Source organism: Molothrus ater, chromosome 4 (genome assembly GCF_012460135.2).
Source record: "Molothrus ater isolate BHLD 08-10-18 breed brown headed cowbird chromosome 4, BPBGC_Mater_1.1, whole genome shotgun sequence".
Lineage (NCBI taxonomy): Eukaryota > Metazoa > Chordata > Aves > Passeriformes > Icteridae > Molothrus > Molothrus ater.
In genome coordinates this window covers 36,240,251-36,252,971 of record NC_050481.2, presented here as the reverse complement: position 1 = coordinate 36,252,971, position 12,721 = coordinate 36,240,251, and the positions used below count along the sequence as shown (strand labels likewise).

At 38.2% G+C, this 12,721-nt stretch overlaps 1 protein-coding gene across 1 annotated transcript in view; it reads right to left on the bottom strand.

Moving 5' to 3' along the window:
* The window catches only part of GALNTL6 (polypeptide N-acetylgalactosaminyltransferase like 6), a 435,529-nt gene that overhangs the window by 30,535 nt on the left and 392,273 nt on the right, over nucleotides 1-12,721 (bottom strand). Inside the window, exon 8 of the mRNA XM_036381717.2 lies at nucleotides 9,089-9,196. Coding sequence (XP_036237610.1) covers nucleotides 9,089-9,196 — 108 coding nt within the window. The remainder of the gene's footprint in view (nucleotides 1-9,088; nucleotides 9,197-12,721) is intronic.

Sequence of the window (12,721 nt, the reverse complement as noted above, 5' to 3'; positions counted from 1 at the left end):
GTTCTCTTGGAAAAGAAAAATTCAAGGTAAGTCTTGCACCACCTATACTAGAAGTAGTCTCTGATGGACTTTCTTCTTTAGTTACTTGGCTGCACTAAAAGGACTGAATTCTGCTTTAGATGATTATTACCGATAAAAGAGGAGTCCAACAAAAATCTTGATATTATACCTGGTCACTAACTCAAAATTTTAATTCACTGGTCAAAATCTTTTTGTTTTCCAATACCACGTTTATAACTGTTTGGTTTTTTCATGTGTGTTTTTGTGTAAACCCACCAAACTCAGTATTAAGAAAAAAAGTCAGTTCTTCCCACGATTCCCCAAGTATCAGGTAGGACACTTTGGATAAATCTACTTAAAACTTTGCTTTCCTGTTCTTCCAAGACCATTCTTTCCATCATATGCTAAAAATCACCTGTAATGAACTAGTATATTATCCTTACTATGTTTATACATTGATTTCATAAGCCAAACCCTTCTGAGGCAGCCCTTTCAATAGGTTTGTTTTTAAAAATACAGACTCTTGATTTGCTAGCTCTAAATCTCCAGACTACTTATGAACATGACCAAACAGAACACTGTGTTCTGGAGTAGTAAGAAGCTGTTTCTGGGGCAAGCACTCAGCATCTAAACAAATTAATTTTAAAGAGGTTTGTTGACCTCACTTAGCCTGGGTTAGGATTTCTTATCCTTATTACCACTACACAAGCTCACAAATCACCATACTTTCTTTTAACATAAATGTGTCCAGACTAGTAGTAAAACTCCCCATGCTTGAATTGAATGCAGTCAAGAAGAGCTGCTGTACTGAAAGCTGGTTTGGTGCAACCTTGCACAGAAAAGACAAACATCATTTACCTTCTTGTTTAGAACAGCATGTTCCTAGAGCAAAAATACAGGCTGTCCAAGATGAGATGGGTGAACTTTTAAGCTGAAAATTCCCATTCTGTGGCTGTCTAGCAGCATGATAAATTGCAGAGAACCTCATAGGATCATAACTCTTGTCTGACAATTATGGTAGGGAGCTGCTGGGCTTTTACTCATCCTATCTGAGGAGCACAACCAAAACAAGAGCCCTCATCTCTGAGCACTTTAGGCCTACCAATCAAATGACTTACTGCAAGGTAAGGATGTGATTTCAAGTCCTTTACAAGTCTTCCAGAGTTGTCATTCCCATAATTTGGGTGGATGTCTGACACAATGGATGGAGGAAGGAGAATGGTCGCTTCCTCCTTGCCTGACCCTTAGGTGAGGCTAGATACAAGCTGAGCATGTCATATAAGCACAAGTGGGACTGGTTTTGAATAGCTACCCAATCTTGACAGAGTCTAGCTGTAAACCAGGCTTTAAGCAGTTTGACAGGATTTTACTCTGTGTGGGCATACTCCCCCAGAACTTGCAGGCCAAAGAACTTTAGGAGCCTTCCAGATTAGGTTGCATTTTGTGAACGTCTTACAGCATCATTTAACCACCCATTTAATTTTCATCATCATGAGACAGTTAAGTTTCACAGTGAAAGTAATCTTCAAGTAATTTAGAGTCTACAGGAATTCGATTTCAATCTTCTTGATTTCTGTCTCCTGTTACTATTTATGTTATTTTGTCCAGAACACTCCTTTAAAAAGTTTTTCAAATGGCATCAAATACCACTTATAGGAAGAACCAGTTTGGGGATATCTTTGTGGTAGATCACTCTTGCTCGGATTCAATCTGAAAGCCTCATGTAAATGAATGTGGAAAGGGAAAAAAGAAAAACAGAATCATAGAATCATTTAGATTCGAACTGACCTCAAGGATCATCGAATCCAACTGTTAGCCCATTATTGCCAAGTCCACCACTAAACCATGTCCCTAAGTGCCACATCTACAGGTCTTTTAAATACCTCCAGGGACGGTGACTCCACCACTTCCCCGGGCAGCCTGTTCCAATGCTTGACAACATGTTTCTACAGCTGAAAATGGCGTAGCTTAGCTTGGTTGACAAATTCACTGCAAGGCTACAGATGTCCAGATTGGTTACTCTTAATAGGAAAAAAAAAAAAAAAGGAAAAAAATTAAATAAAAACAATTCAATGAAGATCAAGTAATTATTAACTAGTTACATGAATTGACCCACAAAATAAAGAAGTCAGAGGGACTCTAAGTGGACATCTGAGGAGGTTCTCAGGACCTATCCAAGAAGACCCATGACAATTTGTTCTCTCTTTTGACATTTTCAGTGGAAAATTTCTGTATGAGAATAAATAAGGCCAATGGTATTTCAGTAGATGCATATTTCTATATGTTAGGTTGTAACAGCTGTCACAAAGAAACTGTGAGATGAATACAACAGTGACAGCAACCACACTGAGTCATCAGCTGTCATCAGTTGCTCATTTACACATTCTTGATATAATCTTAATCACTGTTACAATTTTACTCTCTAGTAAATTCTTTACCACTGGGCTTACATTTAGACAAATTTTATTTAAGTTTATATGAACTCACACATTTAAGACTGCGATTTTGCTTTGCATTTTTAATCAACGATAGCCTACAGGACAGTAAGTTACAATGTCACAGACACATGGATGTCATGGTTTAACTTCAACTGATAAGTAAGCACCACACAGCCACTTACTCAGTCCTCCTTAAAGGAGTGGGAGAGAGAATCCAAAGAGTGAAAGTGAGAGAACTCAAGAGTTGAGATAAAGACAATTTAACAGGGAAAGGAAAAGCTGTGCACACAAGCGAAGCCATTCACCTCTCCCCATGGAAAGGCTGGTGTTCAGCCATCTCCAGGAAAGCAGGGCTCCTTCATGCCTAATGGTGACTTGGGAGCACAAACACCATCACTCTAAACACCGCTCTTTCCTCCTTCTTCCTCAGCTTTATATACAGAGCCTGATGCCATATGGTCTGGAATATCCCTGTGGTCAGTTTGGATCAGCCGTTCTAGCTGTGTCTCTTCCCAGCTCCTCACCCTGCTTGCTCGGTGGGGGTGGTGGTGTGAAGAGCAGAAAAGGCCCTGCTGAGCAATAAGGAAAATATTTCTACATTGATCACTGTTTCCAGCACTAATCCAAAACACAGCCCCCTACTATTTACTCTGAAGAAAATTAACTCTATCTCAGCCAAAGCCAGCACAGCAGACTTCAATAAAAGAGTTTAAATCAACTTGACTGGACAAAGAGAGAGACAAATGAAGACTTCTGCACTTGAAAAAAGAAAATTTTTCATGGGCCATTTTGTTCAGTGAGCAGGGTAGATACACCTCTGTGATCAAATGACTGTCCCTTTTTTAAGTGTGTAAGATCATCTGCCATTTTCAAGAGATGTGATAATACTCAGTGAGAAGAAAGCAGACACTGGCCATGAGAATGGAATATCAGGGTGACACAGGGACATGTCAAAGGACAGGTCCATAAATAAAAGCTCTAAGCAAAGTTTAACTGGATTAGTTCCTAATATGAGAGGGGTAGTTTCTCACTTTGTCACTGTGGAAGGTGTGCTGGCTTGAGATGACAGCACTCGTAAGAGAGCTCCTGAGCTATACCGTGAGCCAGCACACCTCCATCCTCTAGGTGCAGCTTTTCCAATTAACATTTTAGATGCAGCCCTTGAACTAATATATCACTGTAATTCCTGTTCTTGGTTTCTCCAGATGTTCTAAAGATTTTTATCAGGTGTCTCTAAAGGAACACAATGGTTTTATTGTTTGTTTCATTTCACCTGCATAACTGGTTCTTTTCTGCTTTTGTGTCTATCTCACCACATGAAACTGACCCTGATCTCAATCAATAGACTTTACTTTTGTCAATATCAAACTACTACTGGAACATTTGAAACCTGTAATGAGATCCTATTGTCCTGCATTTAATCTGAACATTTTCCAGGAAGCTGGATGTCACCAGCTGGTATTTGTTACATGAGGCCGGACATCAAAATCACTTTCAGTTATGCCAGTCAAATACAAATCACCACACCATGTCTGAGGCCCGACTGTATTTTGGTTGTGAAATGTAAGAGGGAACATTACTGTTCTCTTGCCAAGAATAACACAACAATCTTGGCAGATTAATCTCTTTTTTTTCTAGTAAAATTCTAGTGGTATGATTTTCACCTCACCTACATCTTACCAATTTAAATTTTTCTATTTTTGTTTTGTGAAGCATAGTATTGTGGCTAATTCAAAATGGGTGCCCTGTTTACCTCTACAAGCAGCTGTATTTAATTTGGCTGGAAATAATACAATATACAGTTTGTTTTACGCAAAATGTATTTTAAAAGTGCATTGGGATCTATCCAGTCAAGACAACTCTATGTTCCTCTGGAATATTGGTAGCATAATGTTACAATGAATCATCACAGAGAAGAGAAGAGAATGAAGTGACTGGAGGAGCTCATCCAACAAGTATGGATTAAGATGCCAGAAGCAGCAGGGTATAAAACTCCAGAGCACTCACAAGGAGAAAAACGATACTCTCAGTTTTGTGCAAAGATCCTTCCATCAGTGTCAGAACACAAAGTTTACCATTTCTGTGAATTTCTACAGCAGAAAAAGAATAAAACATTTCCTGGACATTAACCAAAATCTTGTGATGATCAGGTTTTAATACTTTAACCTGTCCACATCAGCTAAGCCTCAGCTGGGGGGTTTCATACCTTTTCCTTTCTCCCCTAACTCCTTCTTAATTTACACAGTGCTATTTGTCAATATTTCCCCTCCTTGGATATCTTATAACACATAACTGTGTTTTAAACTTAACTGGATTTCATATCAGAAATATTTATGTAAAAAACTCCAAGAACCAGCAAAACCCAACCCAAATAAAGAGATGTCTGCAGGCATAAAAGAAATGCATCTGCATGGAAGACAGTATTCTAACTAGAAGACAAAGCTCATGTGGTATATAAACAAATCTTCTATGAGTTAGCACAGCTGGCAGAGAGGCAAGAGCCTATTTATTTTCAGCCAGTAGTTTGCAAATACCTAAAGCTTGAAATTCCACAGACGTCATCTGAAAACAAACAGGATTTCATCCTCTCTATGAAAGTTTGCATCTCCACCAGGTACACAAAAATAGATCCATGCACTGGAAAATCTAAACCTCTTGCTCAAATGAGGCCAACCTGCAGAGTTTGGGGCAGGGATGTTTCCGGTCCCAGTGAGGATGCTGCCTGCCCCTAGCTCTGTGGCTGTGAGGGGGCTGTGGAACACAGAATGACACTACAAGAACATCTCCACAAATTTGCTGGCTGTTGCCATGCTTGTGTTACAGACCCATACAGTCCATAGCCCATCCCAGCAGCTGAGCCTGGAAGAGTTCAGGGGTTTGACTCAAATAGATTTATTTAGCCTCATAACTTGGGTTCCAGTGCTAGTCTATGCAGTAAATCCTGAAAAGTAGCTACCACCATTTTGATGTAGTTATTGTCCAAGAATATCTAGTTATCCATCTCCTTTGTGATCTTTTTTGATAGCTAAACTGTGGGATCCCATGTCCTCGCAGACAGGGAGGAATTCAACTTAAGGTTAGGATTCACCACCCTGTGGAGTTAGCATCCAATTTGAATTTCAGTGGGATTGCCCTTCCCTTCAAAAAGCCTAATGTGCTAATGCTCTGTGGCTAATCCTAAAATGCTGTGTAAAATACCTGCAAGAAAAAGAAATTCTGTGGATATATTTTGAAACTTAGTTCATCTCTGCAAATCCTAAGGAACAATGAGATTTTATTGATATATTTCTTACAGCTTTTATAGGATCACAAGTAGAAAAAAAAACACCCAAAAAGCAAATAGAAAACTAAAGAAAATAAATAATAAATTGAGATACACCTAGAAGAAAATGCTAAGATATACTGCAGTCCAGTTTCATAGGTAACTTGCTAAAAGTAAATGGCTTAGCTGAAACTGTTAAAAGGGAAGCAAGAATCAGAAATACAAAAAGCAACTAAAATAATCCAGTAGAACAATTCAGCAGTTTTTAGGATCTGGGGGTTTGCTTTCTAAACATGCCTTACCTAAAACAAACAGGTGAAATTAGTTATTATTTACTGCAGCTTTGTGCAGATTTACAGGTTTGGAATGAATGAATAATTATGTGATGTTTCCAGGTTAAAAAGTGGAATCAGTGTTGACATCTGCATGCCTATTAATATTTCTTTATGTGCAATTGCCTGTAAATTTAACACTGACTGCTTTCGGCAAGCAGCAATATTTTAAGACATCTTCAGACAAAAAATATTCAGTCTTTTTATCTACATTTAATTGTCAGAATCTTTTTATAAAACTACACATTTACGGCTTTCTTTAATTTTGCTCTCCACCACCAAACAATATTACTAACTGTTTTCTATGTGTATGCTTTTCAGTTTATGTGGGATGTGGCAACAAGCAATATGCATAAGCTTCCCCAATCTTGAGTGACAGGTAAGATATAAAATTGATATCATGAACCATACTATTATGTGTGGTACAATAATGACTATTTAGTGATGGTGCAACAAAGGTTTTGACAGGTCTCTGATTTATTAAAGCAGACATGATTCTCATGCCAGGTTACAGGTCTCTAAGCAGATACTGAGATTGGTCAAGTATTACGTAGCTGGCTGAAATTGTGTGTTGAAACTCACTGCTAAAAGATAAAGAGAGGTGAAGTCCCAAGGGAAGTTAAAATGCTCACTTTAAAGATTATGTTCTAAGGGTAAACATAAGCTGAAACAGCTTGAAAGGAAACCCATGGCATGATTTGGGCTGTGCCTGAATTTGTCTGGGAGATCTGTTCTCTTCCTAATTCCAGTCCCAAGTTCCCTTCTGCTGTTGCTGGGGAAAATGATGGGAAAATTTGTCAACCTTTTAGGCAGTATCTGCACAAGGGGAAATTCTCCCTTGATTAACAAAGGTCTCTTGCACTCATTTATAGAATCAGAGCTGGGCTTTTTGGCCTCATTCCTTTGTGAACTGCATCTCTGGCATGCTCCTTGAAACAGCAGAAGGTAGAAAGGGATTTAGTAAAAACCATTGTGGAAACTACTTAGTAGTGAAAAGTACTCCTTTTGGCAGTGGGGATAATATTTCCAGATATTCTTGAGTGTGTTACTCATTATATATTTGAACTAGAACAAAGTTTTTGATAAAAAACTCATAAAGCATAGATTATAGTCTTTGAATAACATAATATTTGGAGGATAAAGCAAAGACAGTTGAAATATCCAGGCCACTCCTGTGGATATTTGCCTAATATTATTTTGGCTAACAGCTCCATTTAGGGCTGACACACTGAAGATTAATCTGTCCTTGATTTTTTTTTTTTTTTTCTGGCAAGGATGAGCAAAAGAGTGTATTTTTAGATTTAAAATTACACACAATATGATGGGTCAAGGACAAAATTCTCCTTCTTGCCTAGTTATTGAAATAGCCCAAAACACCAAAACATAGAGATGCCCTTGTGCTCTTGTTAGCCTTGATGCAATGGAAAGAATACTGTACTGGAAAGAAGCTGTGAATCTGAAAATTCAAAGTTTCTGTTAGTGATAACTGTATGTCACAAATTTACCTAAGCATCATGTTTTGGACTGTCACAACACAGAATTACCCAACGGAAGGATACAACCAACCAATCTTTTCCCACAAGTTATAAAGTAATCAGTCTGTGCATGGGCAGAGATATCAGATTTATAACTAGAAATGTTTTTTCAGTAATATTTCATAAATGATTTCTTGAAATCAAGCTAAAATAAATAGTACAGGGAGGCTGCAGGCTGTGGCTTCCTAAAGGTTGTAGGCATTCACAGTGCCACCATGGAAGTCAGTTCAGCACAGAACTGTGCAAGATGCCAGTAGCACAAATAGGAATTACTGTATTTTGCTCCGACAGGTAGTGCATGAGAGAGCATATTCTCTAATGAGATACTATGTGCTGTAACAGAAGAAAATAGAGACTGAGGTTTGAATTTCTTATTTCCAGTTCTGTGTGATGTTTTGCAGGGAATATCATAAATGAAGGAGTTTCATTCAGGCAGTCCAAAAATCTGGATGAGGCAATTCTGACAGGACATAGAGCTATACTTGGGGAAGATATTAATCTCACAGTTTAGACAATACAGTTTTTGCCCCCATCGCTAATTCCATTACTGAATTGTGTACCACTGATGTCCTGTTAATGCAAATTCTTCTTTCTGTCTAGCCAGCTGGCAGGCAGGCAGCACAGGCAGCCTCCTTTTTCTGCTGCAGTTAGTACAGCAAGCCTGGTCCTGCGGTGCTGAAACTGAGAATATCTCCCCCTTAAAGCAAGAAATTCATTCTTTTATTCATACCACATTTTCATTATTAAGAAAAAACTATGATTCATAAAGTATTACCCTATGGCAATATGCAGACTTTAATATTAATGCCATTTTATTATTAAAAAAAAAACCTCTAAACCAGAAAAGATTAAACTCAAGCATGAATAAATACCAGTATCTTCCTGGAAGCTACATCTGTGCCCTTCATCTCCCATCTTTTGACATCCTGTGAACATCTCCAGAAAGTTACAGAACATTTTCTTTTGAGCAAAAAGCCCCCTCATGGATATGAATGTGTTCAGTAGTCTTTGAGAAATGTCTAGAGGTCTTGTAATTTCTCACTCTCAGAGCTCCAAGCTGGCTGTATGCCACAACCAGATTTTACACAATAATCAGACAGACGCTCAAATAATTGTTACTCAGTCCCTTTGCCTTAGAAAACATCCCTTCCATGAGATTCTGCCAGTTCTGCTGACTGATAAGAAAATGTGCATTCAAATTGGTGCTGCTTACAAAAACTACGACTGACAACACTGTGCAATTTGAGAACCACAAGCCTTAGGTTATTCCTGGGTTCTTTTGAATCAGCATGAAACGTGCTTCTGTGCTGAGACGTCCAACCCTGCAATTTTAAGCTTCCATTTTATTCTTGGCAATCTTATCTCTGAAAGGCAGGATAACTGCAGTAATTGCACATCTCATTTCAGAAAAATAAAGAAACCTTCATTTTCCATTTTAATAGTTTACTAGAAACTGGTTCACAAGGAATGAAGAGACTGATAATGAATGAAAATGAAAAACAGCAAGACCCAATTACTCACCCGTGCAAGGCTGGTTCCAGAAGGGACTTTATACGGGACGTACTTTCTGTAGATGTGTCCAACTCGAGAGCATGGAACATCATACATGCCACCTCCACACATCCACACCTGGAAAGCAGACAGAAAGCAAGTGAAAGAAAGAATGGTTCCTGGAAACAAATGAGGCAAAAAAAACCCATTTTAACTAATGTGTATGGGAAAAAAACCACATGATTCTGTGCTGACCCCTCCCACAGTCATGGTGGTCTTCTTGGCATGCTGGTAACTGGGATATGGTAATGTGGCAGATTCTCCCCCCCAGAACCTCACTGTGCAAAAGCAGAGTATGTTCAGAAGAAAATTATAAAATATATATAAATAGAATAGAAAGGAAATAGAAATAGAACTACAATAGAAATAGAAATGAATAGAATAGAATAGAATGGAATAGAATGGAATAGAATAGAATGGAATAGTTCAAGTTGGAAGGGAGTTTAAGTTCGACCACTTTCATTGTGCTTGCCCGTTTGTGTTATAGTGGGTATACCTGCCTGGTCCTGGAATCCAGCCCCTGACTGACTGTGCTATTCATACTGTGAATGGTGAAAATAGGGGTTAGAGTGAAGGCTTGAATGACAAAGTGCTTTAGATAGCTGCTTCTTACAGATCATTTATGTATCAGCCCTTACAGTCCCTTAGCAATTAGCCACGGCACCCAACTGAGACCTGATAATGAAATGTTTGAGGATCTAATCTCATTACAGAGCAAACCTAAATACACTAATGTAAATGTCTAAGGAAGGCTTGAAAGTAGCAGAAGTGGGGCTTTGTCCTTAAATTCCATGGACAATGATGTGCAGTCAGATAGAGTTGAGAGCTACTCTACTGTCTGCCATCACAGAATTGACTAAGCCACAGGAGCTCTGGGTAGGTGCCTCTGGACATGTCATTTACTCTCCTAGTAAGCACAGTCCTTCTTAAGGAGGAAGTTCGCTGGTAGATTGGGAATGGAGACTCAAATGAATGTTCTGCCTCCATGCCAAAATAGCTTATTACCACCCAGAGCAATCTTGCAAGAAGTCATGCCATGCAGACACGAGGATCATTTTCTTGAAAAAAAAAACATTTTGTAAAATCTGCCTCTTAAATTAACCTTGAAATCCTCACCTGTTTCATCTCATGACAGCTAATTCACTGGAAAACGCGCATAAACATAGTAAAATAGCGTAAAAGCAAGAGTATTAAAATAATGTTATTTACTTTTCTAACAGTATTTCCATTGTATGTTACATCATTTGTATTTTCTTTAAGTGGAAATTTGCTCTCTGTGGCTGTCTTCAAACAACCCAGTGCTCAGTGAAAGTGTGGACCTATGTTTACTATTTGTTCTTGTTTTTTAAAGGAGGTGTCATTTCAAAGGCTAGACAAATTATTGCTGTGATTAATCAAGGCTTCTTAGCCTTTGAAGAAAGGACAGCATAGCAGTGTGACTCAAAGGTTAGCCCCAGCAAAAAATTTAAAAGACAAGAAAGCAGAAATTACAGATATATGTACATACATACATATTTATATATATATAGGCCAGTATTACTTTAACTGAGGCAATGAGAGCTGCAGTAGACATATATTGCATTTCCTCTAAAGCAGTAGGGTAACAGTATAAAATAAAAAAAATAAAGAAACCCCAGTCAGATATGCTGAGGCAATAACAAGTGGGAGGAAATAACACTGTGTTAGGCTTATATTTGATAGATATAAAACCTGAAAATGCAGTGCTGCACCTGAGGTATGCTGTGCAGGGTAATTGAAATGAATCTTGGGCTGCCTTGAAGGATATTTAGCAGCTGTTCCTGTTTATCTTTCAGCTTCAGAATGGTATTAAAAGCATTTTTTATACTTTCCTGAGAAGATCAATTCTGGCAACTTGGTCTTTAAAATGTGCATTTTTCTGTCACACACACTAAAAACAAGAAATTGGAGAATGACTTCTGTGTTAAGTATTACAGACCTCCAGCATACCATGAAAGAAACTCAGGTGGTGTGGGACATTTGGCAAAATTATATCAAAAGCAATGAAACTCTCAGGATCGTTAATGTCTCCTTCTTACAAAAGCAATGAATCTGGTCTGCAGCTGAGGTATAAAAAACAAAGATGAAACCAAAATAATGCAATTCCAGCTTGGAAAGATCAAAAGAGTAGTTTATGTGTCAACTAGAGACTATCTCACAATTTATCTTTATATGGCTCCTTCCAACAGAATGTTGCAAAACATTTTATAGGGATGGTTGAAGGCAAAAAGCAGGCATTAACACAAGCTTTAAAAGAAATTAAGCTGTGGTTATGTGGCTTTGTTCCTAACTGGAGTTTAGATGCCACAGATGTATTTTTTGGCTCTGTTCTAGAGCTCCTGTGGGATTTTGGGTGAATCACTCTCCTTTCACATTCCTTCTTTGTCTTTTAAATTGAATTCTGCCTTCTCTTGTGATTCCCCCACCTTATCTCTCTGGTTTATGAGTGATCCAGCCTGAAACTACCTGGAAAATGTAAATACTGTGCATGCAAGACTGAGATTCCAATCCATATGCTACACTGTAGTCATAATTACTGTAGTAAGAGACTCATGATTTTGGAGCAGTGGAGGATGTGTTGCTGGAGAAAAGGAACATAAACATACAGCAAATTATGCAAAGGATTTAGAGGGTACTGAATGGACTTTGGATTAGGCTTCAAAACTTATTGAGAAATATACTGCTGCTGAGAGTCAGTAGCAAGACAGACAACAGTGAGAGACATAGAAATGAAGGGAAAATACAAACTGTAAACTGGTGGAAGAGGAATATAAAGTATTGCATGCAAAGGCAACAACTTGGTGCTCTTCATATTGTGCAAGAGGGATGGACTACAAACAGGAGAAACGTATTACAACAGTGGGGCTGAAAAAGTTGTAGAAAATAAGAATATAAAAATTTTATGGGATTTTTCACTCTTCTTGAAATATAAGCCAAAAGAACAGATTTGGCAGTTGTAGAAAAGGAGAAAGAACAATATTTTCCTGTGAACTTTTACACACAGTGAGAATGTTCCTCTATATGAAAGAAAAATTGAAAAATAGGATCACTGACAGCAAATCTACAGTCAATGGGTCTGAAAATTGCAAAACCATTTACTGGAGGTGAAGTGGGATTTCCTGTCAGGAAATATTAAAACGGTACCATGTAAACCAGGAACTGATGACTGTGGGTATTTCAACAATACTCACCAGCACCTCTAAAATTCTGAGAAAACTGGCAATATTCCACATTTGTCAGTCCTTTATATAGATTACAACTGCACTAACAAGTGGTAATGCTCCTTCACTCCCTATCTGCTGCCAAGACTGACAGCTGTGGAGGGAATTAATAGTGATTATGATGATAATGAAAGGGATTAATGAACTTGGAGGTGTGTTTTGGAAAACAGGGATGAAGAGAATTAAAAAAAATGTATTGGCATGGATAAGGATGAAACAACTGTAGATACAGATGACTATCTTCAAGAGCAGAGGGAATCAGCATTAGCATTTTTGCTAAGGTATGATTTACGATGCCTAAGGAATGTCTAGTGCAAAGGATTGCACTGGGTTTTCATGTCCAGGTTTTGGTAGCAGGGTGGCA